Here is an 11,782-nt window from a genome sequence, read left to right as displayed (position 1 = left end):
CTGTATTTTGTAAAGCAGCTTCCAAGTAAACACACAGTTACAATAGTATAACGTTGTGTCAAAGTTGTTTCATGATAAGGTTTATATGTGACAACGTTAGTGCCTAAATTTATATGTTACTATTTTTCACTTATTATCATTAAAATGTTTTAATCGAGGAATGGAATTAAAAATGCAAGGCAACCTTAAAATGATTTGCAAGTATTCAAATGATAATGATTTTACTGATGGCTCAATAATAAAAAGTTAAACTGTACTATTGCCTATTTCAATAAAAGTGCAAACAACCAACACCAAGCAGAAGGCACCATGCCGTCGACACGCGGCTGAGGGAACACCATCATGCGCCATGCATCCTTGAGAGACCTCCGCGGCATTCACCATCCTTCACATATCGATCCGCTCATATGCTCAGCTACTGATCATGTAATTACTACCGAACTGTACTCAAGTTACCCATCAATGTATAGTCGACCTGTTTATAAGTACTTTTGCTATAAAAGTGCATCCTGGTTGATTAAAGATTTTATACACGAATAAAACAATAATAAGTAGAACGATAAACACACTGGCAGCCAGAACCTTACGATCTCTTCCTCATGAACTGAAACCTTGGCGATTTCTTCCATACAAAGGTAGATTGTGAAACCAAGAGAAGATTGTTTAAGTTCATCATGTAATACGTTAGATCGTTTATCAAATACAGTTATTATACTTAAGTTTAGTAAAGTTACACATTTTAAAGGGACTGTACACCAGATTGGCACCAAAAAAGTTTCGTAAAGTTACACATTTTAAAGGGACTGTACACCAGATTGGCACCAAAAAAGTTTTTTTTCTGTTACAAATCTCAGGACAATTATTTAATAACATGTTTTACTCTTTGATATCATGATTGTAAAAAAAATGCAAAAATGTAAAACAAACATCGAGTCGGAGACCGGGTTCAAACCGGTGTCGCCAAAATTGCAGTCCAGTGTTGTATCCACTATGCGATGGCTTACCCTAAACGGTCGGGATATTTAAACTATATACTTGGTAATAACACGTGATAACATCGACTAGCCAATCACGCATAAGGAATGAATTCTACCAGGTAGACATACCTAGTAATCTTTTTTAATGGAAAAATACGAAAAAAAACTGCGAAAAATAAATTAATTGTAAACTATTTGGTACTTCAGATAGTAAGTTTCAATGCATTCTACACATCGATACCAAGTTTATGTCAGTTTTTGACAATTTTCTTCTTTTTTCCGCTATTTCATCCTACGGCGTACAGTCCCTTTAAGGCTGAAGCTCTTTCGCAGGTGGTTAATATTTACCAAAACGTTTCGGAATCTGAAAATGATCATGATATAGATGTTTCAAAGATGTAATGCATTACCAGATTTTACTCTTCATAACTAAATTTTACCCGAAATAAATTTCTGCCTTCTATTATAATTCTGTGAATGGATAAGGAAAAAGGAATGCAACCACCATGTGATTTCAACAAATGCTTTATTACAGAAGAAGGTACGGGTCCTGAGACCGCCGATGCTATGATAATCGCAAAGTCTGCTGCAAATATTCAAACTATTCCGCCAATGTGCCGGATTTATAGAAACCCGAACCCAAAGAAAATTTATGAATTATACCACCAATGAATTATCGGCCAAGTGACTTTAGTCTCCTTCCTCGATGCATATATATAGTCGATATACGTATGATATTATGGTATGATGTGAGTAATTATTTTGTAAACCATAGACATTAACGCTAGTATTTACAATATCACCCTCAATCGAAGTGTACATTATATGCTGTGCTTGATTTAATACTTATAACCGTGAATACATTATGTATGTACATTACTATACAGATATGCAGTATGTACTTTAACTTAAAAACTTTTAGACAGTAGTATTAACATGTTGAAGTTGTTCACGGGATCGAATGTATCACCAGCAAACTGTATAAACGAAAAACTGTAACTTAACAAAGGCCTTTCCTATTTTCAAAAAAAAAAAGAATTACTATCTGACAGTGAAATACATACATCCTGAAAAGTGTGAGAAACCATCAGTAAGCAGGGGGTCACCATGCCGCCAACACGCGGCTATTGGAACACCATCACGCGCCGTGCATCCTTGAGCGACCTCCGCGGCCTTTCCCTATCGATCTGCTTAAATTAGCATCTTCCGATTATATATGTATATAGCAACTGATCTTCAAATTAATACACAACTCCAATCAAGTTACCCACCGATGCATCATCGATCTGTAGTCACGTTCTTATCATTTGTATAATGTATTAAGTTAAAGTAAGCAACTAAGTACATGTATTTTGTACAATTACGTCAAGTTCAAATATCCCCATTAATTAAATTGTACACTATTTATTTGCGCTGGTTTTAATGTTGCATACAATAAAGTTGTTATTTAAGTGTATTGTTATATAATTATTCAGTATGTACTATTAGTTTAGGACTATTCACAATACTGTTGGCATTTTGAAGATGTCCACGTTAAGCGAACTGATACACGAAAAAACTGTGTTGTCGGAAGCAAACACATCGATTAACAAGTATGTTCTTATTTTCTAAAGAAAGAGCTATTGTGTATAACAAGTTTATCCTAAATTGTATGATAACTAAGCCGGGTGCGCCATGGCGTTATTACCGTGAACGTTTATTTATAGTGCTGTTGCCATGCATGCTGGAGTAGTCCACACTGTTTATAGTGCTGTTGCCATGCATGCTGGAGTAGTCCACACTCTTCAATGTATCAGCAGCACACTTGTTTTACATTATCTAATGTGACTTCAGAAAAAAATGCGAAAAAACGAAGAAATAAACGGAGCAATTGTCTACATCAAGAAAAAAGTGCTAACAACCAAAGCCAAGCAGGGGGCACCATGCCATCAACACGCGGCTGACGGAACACCATCATGCGCCATACACTCAAGTTGCCCATCAATTTATAATTAACCCTTTCCTGATTAGAAGTACTTCTTTTTCTAAAGGTCGTACTTTAAAAAGTGCAAGATTGCCATACATCTAAAACTGATATAATTTAGCTTTTATTTCAAATATTGTATGAAAATAACAGTGTGAGTATGACTATTTTTTAAAAAAATATTCAACTACTTATTTCTTAGTAAAAAATATAAAAATAAGTAGTATTTATAGCAATAAAGCTTTTTCCTAAGCTCATTAAAGGGTGGTACTGTGAAATGCTGTAATCAGTACTGAAAAGCAAGACAGTTTTGTCCCGTGTATCGGTTCTATTCACCGAGCATCTTAAAGAACAACGAGGTCTGTTCGCAAACAGTTACGGTATCTTGTATCGCCGGATGACACTCATGGCATTTAAGCACATAGTATGTAGTGATGGGGTCACGACAGGGTCAAGCCATAATGCAGCCAATAGTTGCGGGCATCTGGTTTGAAATCGTGCGAAATAAAAGAAACTTTATCGATACTCTCAATTAACTGCATAAATGTTGATTTAAAACAGGCCGGAGAATCTTAAATAAATCATGGTGAGGACCCAATGCGAATAGGCGTTTATAGATGATTACGCAAAAAATTGAAATGTGTTGACTAAAATACCCTGCCTTATTTTATGTACTACAAATGTCCAAACGTCCTCGAAACGCGAGCAATGTTATTATATTCTAGTAGATATGGGTTTATCAGTTACTGTTATGAAACTAGCTCATATGATCTTTAATTATTTTCAAAACATAACCTATTGTTATGTAATGTCAACCGGCATAGTTTTGGCGATTCGATTTTGATTGCATGTAATATAATTTTGTTAGAGAATTGTAATGAAGTTAAATCAGACTTGCCGCGCCTACAGCCTTTAAACGCGTTCATTCTTTGATTTAGAAACTCACGTGAAATGCAAATATCGTTTTGTGCGCTAAATTTAAAAAATACTTTCGGTTTTGTTGCCTGTTTGATATTACCAGAGAAGATATATGGATATGCATAGACTTTGATAAGTTTATAGTATTAAATCATATCATGAAAACTGCAGGGACTAGCCCAGAAGTCGAATATTAAAAAAAAAATTAAGGGCATAGGGCAAATGCCCAAAGGGCAATGACTACTAGAGACACTAACATAGTAACACCACACACACAAAATCATACTGGGACTTATAAAATGTAAGGATTGTGAGAACGCCAATGCAAAAGTAGACCAAAAAATGTCACTCAACTTCCTTATTTTACGTCCATATATTGTACAAAAAATATGCATTTTCTTACCCATTTGTTATGCGTGACATTAAACCAGTTAAATAGTGACATAAACCAACATGCCAATATTTACTGAGGCGTTCTCAGGAACTATCCAAGCGATGTATCTTCGAAGAAGCGATATTTCATTTCATAGCGAACTTACAACGCGTAGTTCTCTATAAACTTCATGCGGAGATAACTTTTCAACACCCGTTTGCTTTTATGATTATACAGTTGCCTTTCTTGACTATGCATAAGAAACGTTGATTATATTGTACAAGAATGTATTACTCAATTTTCCCACCAATGCATACCAATGTGATTTGATGATTTTGTAAATCACGTCACGTACAATACCAATCAAATTGAGTGGTATTGAACGTGACGTGATTCACAAATTAATTGACAATTAATTTATATAAATACACTATGTTGTTTTCTTTTTTGAATGTTGCTAACCTGAAGTCGTCATTTTGGTATGTGTCATAGGATATCTAGATTGTTATAGTTAAGAGATATTGAGTGGTGTTGCAATATTGAAGTTGTCCATGGTATTGGATGTGTTAGCATCAAACTGTTACATCTCTCGACTCGAAACACATTGTGTATCATTGGATAGAAACAAATCCATTAACAATACTCTTCCTATTTTCTTAAATAAAACCATATACTGTTGTCAGTTTCAAAACATGTGTGAACAACTCACGTCAAGCGACGTGGGACATGCCGTCAACACGCGGTCGACGGAACACAGTCATGCTTTACTGAGCGGCCTTCACTGGCAACCTTCCTACCATCGATCCTCTCAATTCAACGTCTTTCGATCAGTTTTTTTAGCTGCTGATCCTCAAATACTGCATGCACGTTCCCTTTGTATACGCACTACAGCGCAAATAAACGTCATACAAGGACTTAAAGTTTGAAGGCATGTTGGCATACCATGATAACTTTAAGTACGGCCATGAATTTATTGAATGGCTTCTTACATATCATTCAGCATTGGGTAACACAGTGCAGATGCCTGACATGTAGGTAGTCAAATGTGAAATTATTGTTATTTTGTTACAAAGTGTTATTACAGTATATGATAAAATGAATTGAAATCGCTATAGTAATGATTTACAGAACACATAGTTGAACATTCTGCCTCATAACCAAAATAATACTAAAATAAAGAAAATGACAAACCTATTACTTGGCTTGTTTAATTGTCGAGCCCTATCATTTATTAAATACAATGATGTTGAACACTTAGATTATTAATACATATCGTTCACATATATTAATTAATACAAAATAATCATTTTCCAATTAATTGGTATTGGTAATCTATTATTAACGAAGCAGACGAGACCGGATTATCTCTTGAACTTCCGAATGACCTGACAAGGTCCCTGAGAGCATGCACTATTCACATGTATATTGGAGAACGCCCATGATGTTGGCACATAAAGGTAATGTCAGTGTCTGTATGCGGATACAACCACAGTGCCATCGGACCACTGTTACGTTTATATATATATATATATATATATATATATATATATATATATATATATATATATATATATATATATATATATATATATATACATACATTCGCAGGCTTCTGAACAGGCTCCTAACATTTACGAGAGTCGTGATATATTTTATAACTGCACTAGGAACTTCCCGGGAAACCAGACAGTGCTTTCAACGCACTGAGATCGCTTCCAGACCACCACTGAATCTATACAATAAAATATGGCTTAAAGATATGAAAAGATTCACTACTTGTAACACAAATAAAAAAAGAAATACTGCATACATACATTAATTATAACAGCACATGAAAACAAATTGGAATATTGAAATTAAAAGTAAAGACTTTAAAGCCATACGGGTTTCGTATTAGTTTTCCTTGTTCAGTTTTAGTTTATTTTCAATTAACATTATACTATAACGTGATGTGTGCACGGAATGCGCTTGAATGGTTTACCAATAATGAATATACTGTAACACCACGATCTGTTCACCCTGTGTGCACGCAAGTTATGTTGAACCCATCTGACTAATAACAAACTACACAGATGTCATCATCATTACATGGGCGTTTCCGGGTCCGTACATTCATGTTAGCATGGGCTTATCTTCCAATAGCCCATGTAGACCGCGGCCCACACTTTCTTTCCCCAAAAGCGAAACTGAACATAAAAAATGTCAGAAATATACAATTTAAGGACCCAAAGTAAAATGTATGATGACTGGTGTACTTGTAAATATATTCACCGGGAGGAAAAATATATAAACGCCAAAATGTACCTCTTTTAATATACTCTAGATGAAAACAAATTCCATGGGAGTGGGGAGTGGGTATGGCCCAGATCTCACACAAAATGTCGGCCTACACATCATTTTTTGAAAAACTAAACTAGCCCTTCGTTAATGCATGAAACAGTAGCAGGGCCGTGACTAGAAGTTCTTCAGTACGGCCGACCCCCCCCCCCCCCCCAGCATGGTCAAGCCACGAGTTGATCAACTGAATTATATGCGACATAAATTGATTCGTACACTGTTGTGATTGTTCAGAACGCTTGAAAGTGGTACGTTATTTCATTATTGTTTTCTTTCAAAATAAAATATCAAACACAACACTGAAAGCAAAATCTCGGACACCAAAGCCCTCATGTTCACATAATCATCATGTATATGGGTGTAAAATCTTAAAAAGCTTCAGGTACGTCCTGAGTAGCTGTAAAAGAAAGAAATAGCCTAATATTACCATGAAAAGTTTAGGAAAATATAATCATGTCCTTATTAAAGGCGATCTAATGGACAAGAAAGGGAAGTTCTCTGGCAAAGGCTTTCAAAATATCTGCACGTATTTTCCATCGTCATCGTGCATGTTATGATCGTGGACGCTAAAAATAAAGAGTATGTGCTCAATAAGTATGATTTAGTGTCCAGTACGAATCATCTGCATGAATCTTTATCAGCACAGAAATTTGGTTTAAATCAAAGTCGGGGCCACTTAATCGAAATGACAAGAAGTATATAACCGAATTCGCAAAAATACATCTAAACGAATATATTAAACGAATAACCAAATACTTTCTTTATTATAAACATGTTGACAAAGAGAGTTTTTTAATTGCTTTCATTGTAAATATTATTTATATCAACGTTTATCTTCGCACGTATATACACCAAGGTAAACCCATGACTGTTCATGTTTCTATGCATTACACATAATAATATACTGTTCGCCTGTTTATGCAACCGAGTTTCATGCATTATATTTAACAGCTGACAAAAGCGTGCTCTACTATTTCTAATGTGAAAGTTGGTTTTAAAAATAGCAATATGCTAATGCGATCAGCGTTTTAGAGGAGCTCCGCGTTTTATCAACGTCGATATCGAATGGTTTCCTTAATCAATTCCATCCAAAGTGAGTAATTTTAAAGTCAACCACAGCTGATTCCCTCAACAAATCATATTTAAATATATCCACGTCAAACAAACTTTTTTAACAATGTTTAAGAGACATATTAACATATCGGATTCGAGCCGTTCCTCATGTACTCGGTATACATGAGTGACCGACTTACTTTGTGTTTACCATTCTCTGTTCATGAGGTTAACTTGTGATCAGCTGTATAAAACAGAGAGCTCTGGCCGAGTTCTGCAAATTCATACAGATATTTGAGAAGTAAGGACGTTATACTGTTGTGCGTTATCTTTGAGATTTTAGGAAATATTTGGATTGCGTCTAGTGTAAAATAAAGGTGATTATCATTTATTTTAAATTATTCTAAATATTCTGATTGATATATACTGGTACAGTAATATAATTTTACATCTGAATCTGATAAACTTAGAATTTCAGTTTATTTTAAGTTAATTGAATGGTTTCTACTGGTACTTTGTGTATCAGTAATGTTATTTTAAATATTAATCTAACTGTTCCATAACAACTGTAGCTCGGCTTTGTTTTATTAAATTCATAGGATATTATTTATAGTTCTATTGTAATGATGTAAGTTATATTTAAATTACTGTTCGCGTGTGAATTGGAAAATATATTGCGTATTTGTTCATTATCATTCATGTCTCTGTATTTAACTAACTAGCGTTGGTATTCAGTAAAGAAGAAAATAGTTTTGAGAGTTGTTAATTGGGATTTAATATTATAAACCCTTAGCACGTCACCTAGATAGTGGAATATGACCTTCACCGTTCAGTCATCAGCTGTTCCGCTTTACGCATGCGCATAGTTTGTTGACACTCATGACCTCGTGAATGTTATTTCGGTCAATTTATTCTCAAGTATAATCAAGACGACTGTTATCTTAACGTTCCGTACACTATTTTAAAGTGTATCCGTTTGACTTTGCAGAGTACAATTATGTTGGACAACGAAATGAACAAGAACGAGGTGCAGGTTGCAGTAAGGCCCATGGCCATGTTGGGCGGCGTTTCTGCGGGGATCTCATCTCTGCCAATGGAGGGTAGTTCATCAATGTCTGCCATGCCACATTGTCCGAAAGGCGGTATTATTGTTAAGGTAAGGATCGTTTGTTTTAAATTAGTTTGTCAATTTCAACAAAATGTATTCAATTATTTTCACTCTTAGCATGACACCTTTGCTATTAAGATAAGTTATACAGTAAGCAACTGAGGTGATAATTGGGTAAATAATTTGGTAAACTTGAAAAAGCAACTGATTGATTTAACACAATGTATAAGAATGTGAAAAATGCTCAGTTCATTTGAGTTCAGTTTAACAATTAGCGATACTTATGAAATGCTATGATACTTTCAGGTGGCTTATGCTGGTGTGTGCTACTCAGAGGGTCACATCCGAAAAGGTCATTTCCGACCAGCTTTACCAGGTAAAGAAGCAACTCCTGTTCATATATATAATTTAATGACAAGGTAGATAAACTATATGGTTTTGTTTAACCTTAAATTTGATACTTTGATACTGTATTCTATTGTTTACACAGTGAAGCTGTTCTGAAAATCTTGACATGTTTGAATTATTATTATTTCCAGGCCCTGAGGTAGCAGGCAAAGTTTATGATGTTTGCAACACTATTCCAAACTGTAACATCATGCCAGGGGATAATGTAATAGTCTTCCCAGGTGAAGATGTAAGCGAACACTACCAGGAGTTCATCTCTGTTGAGGATGCTGAAAACGTCCTCCAGGTTCCAAACTCCATTCCTTTGGAAGTGGCATCTATGCTGGCTGGCAGTGCTCTATCAGCATACAACGCAGTATTAAAGGCCAAACCCCATGTCGAAAAACTCCAGAGCGTGAAATGTAAGTAGTGAAACTTTAAATAAGATTTATACAGTGTACACAAGAGTAAGAGAACTTCTAAGAATACTATCATATGATATAGTGAGATTGAAGGCAGTTTTATTGAACAATTCTTTATAAATGTCCCATTTTCTTTCAGCTTGCGTGAATGTACTCATTGTCGGAGCTGGAAGTTTGGGCCTGTGGACTCTGAGACTGGCCAACTACCTCATTGGCAATGAGAACTCCAACATCCGTCTGTTTGTGGCAGACAACAGCATTGACAAACTTATCACTGCTCAGGAGCATGACTGTCACGACATTATCCACTGGTGCGAGGAAGACCACGAGCAGTACATCATTGAGCGGACATTGGATGCGTGCCGTGGTGGCGTTGATATTGTCGTTGACTACATTAGCTCTCCTAGAACCATGATGAGGTCACTGCGAGTACTGAATAGGGTAGGTAACTGTTTATGCTTCAGTACAGTATAGTTTTAAAACTAGCCATTTGTGTTGATTAGTGGGCATATGTTAATATAATATATAAACTTTATTTTATGTCACTTGTAACTACATAACTTGTTTTAAGAATTGGTTCAGTATTGGTTTGCCTTGTTCACACATCATTTAACTTTTACCATTCATAATTACAGGAGGGTCTTATCCTCGTAGGTGGCGATGCAATGACCGAGGTGTCCATTAACCTCAACACATTGGCAGCCAAGCAACAGAGCATTGTTGGCATTCCACGGGGCACTGTTGGCCAAGTGGCTGAGCTTGTTGAGGCTATTGCAGACAAAAAGGTGAATATTGCATTTTTGTTTTGGATATTAATAATTATAAAATTTATGAAACTCTATAATGATATTGGTTGTTTTAACACATTCTTCAACATATATAATTGATTCTTCTTTCTTTCAACATTGTATGCAGACATGTTTTACTGTGAGCAGTATTTAATGTGAATCATTATATTTCTCAGATTGAGCCACCATACTACACAGTACATAATATGGATGACGCTAAGGACGTTTTTGATGAACTGTTCAACTGCCGATTGACGGGCCGAGCAATCTTGAGGTTTAACCACTCTAACACGACACTGACCTCAGATGTCACTGACAACTGCTAGCCACTTGATCTTCATCATTGATAACATTTAATCAATTACGACACAAATCACCACATCTATGGTGTAATGGTCAATGTGATGCGATCTAGATCTAGCCGACATTATTTCGCACTGATCTCAGTTGGAGACACTGTTGTCATGGTGACAAGGACTGGCGCATAATACGCACAAGACTTGCCATTTATTGAGGATTTGACTGGTCAGTAGCCGGACACTGGATCTGAAGGGAGACGGTACTGCAGATGATCGTCTCCAACCATGGTTTTGTCAGTTGTGATCATTGGGTCATGGACTTAGTTTGACGGTGCTAGTTTATACAGCCTTAGCTAAATATGAGACTTTGGTGCATACTGAAACTAGCCATAAAACAAAATCACATTATGCTGCATCAGTAATTGTTGTACAAGTACAGATTGTGAAACAATGTTAAATGATTCAGATGTAGTGAAATGAAAAAAATATGGCAAATTGTAGCAAGGACTGTATAAACACTCGAGATTAATGTATTTAATGCATTTTTTAAGATTTTCGATGTGTCCAGATTTGCCATTTTCAAACATTAGCGCATCTTTGTCTTATTAATGTTCATCGAAATGACAATTTGTTGATCAAAGTGTACATGCATTGAAAGTGCTACTTGTCTGCGCAGATGCCATTTGGCTACACTCATTTTCATCATTTTGGTATTCATAATTGTTATAATTTCATTCATTTCTGTGATTAATTTCATCATGAAATCTTGATGTTACAAGAAAAGTTAGTTTATGATAATGTATAAAAAAAATACCAGCATGCTGTTATTTTTAAGGTGCAGAACGAAGTTTAGATGTTTGTTAGTGGTTATTAAGTATTTTGTTTTATATTGTTTCGAAAGTGTTCAATTATTTGTCGAAAATGAATAAAATCAATCTAGAAAAAACAATAAAATTACAAATTATAGTGCATTTGTTTTTTACTGTGGACTAGAATGATTAAAATATGCTCATTATGATGGTGATGTCGGGCCTAAAAGAAAATGAAAGCTTTGTCAACGTTGGGTTGACCTCGGAATAAAATCAAAACGAAAGCAGATAGTAGATAAGTGAGCCGTTGTCCTAAATCTGTGTTATCACGTCTCGTAGTTATGCTCG

General features: G+C 35.4%; 1 protein-coding gene across 1 annotated transcript; it reads left to right on the top strand.

Moving 5' to 3' along the window:
* Positions 1-7,839: 7,839 nt before the first annotated feature.
* Positions 7,840-11,591, top strand: LOC128232012 (NADP-dependent alcohol dehydrogenase C-like). The gene is made up of 7 exons (XM_052945346.1): positions 7,840-7,998; positions 8,610-8,777; positions 9,036-9,105; positions 9,269-9,538; positions 9,678-9,979; positions 10,174-10,323; positions 10,503-11,591. The coding sequence occupies exons 2-7, from the start codon at positions 8,619-8,621 to the stop codon at positions 10,650-10,652; spliced, it is 1,101 nt and encodes a 366-aa protein (XP_052801306.1). The 5' UTR covers positions 7,840-7,998; positions 8,610-8,618; the 3' UTR covers positions 10,653-11,591.
* The last annotated feature ends 191 nt before the right edge of the window (positions 11,592-11,782 follow it).

Source organism: Mya arenaria, chromosome 4 (genome assembly GCF_026914265.1).
Source record: "Mya arenaria isolate MELC-2E11 chromosome 4, ASM2691426v1".
NCBI lineage: Eukaryota > Metazoa > Mollusca > Bivalvia > Myida > Myidae > Mya > Mya arenaria.
This window is presented reverse-complemented; position numbering and strand designations above follow the sequence as displayed.

What these genes read in the sequence shown, in the direction of transcription:
- LOC128232012 (XM_052945346.1), top strand. Translation starts at nt 8,619, where the DNA reads ATGTTGGACAACGAAATGAACAAGAACGAGGTGCAGGTTGCAGTAAGG. An exon ending in AAGGCGGTATTATTGTTAAG is followed by an intron (nt 8,778 to 9,035) that starts GTAAGGATCGTT and finishes TGATACTTTCAG; the next exon opens with GTGGCTTATGCTGGTGTGTG. An exon ending in CACTGCGAGTACTGAATAGG is followed by an intron (nt 9,980 to 10,173) that starts GTAGGTAACTGT and finishes TCATAATTACAG; the next exon opens with GAGGGTCTTATCCTCGTAGG.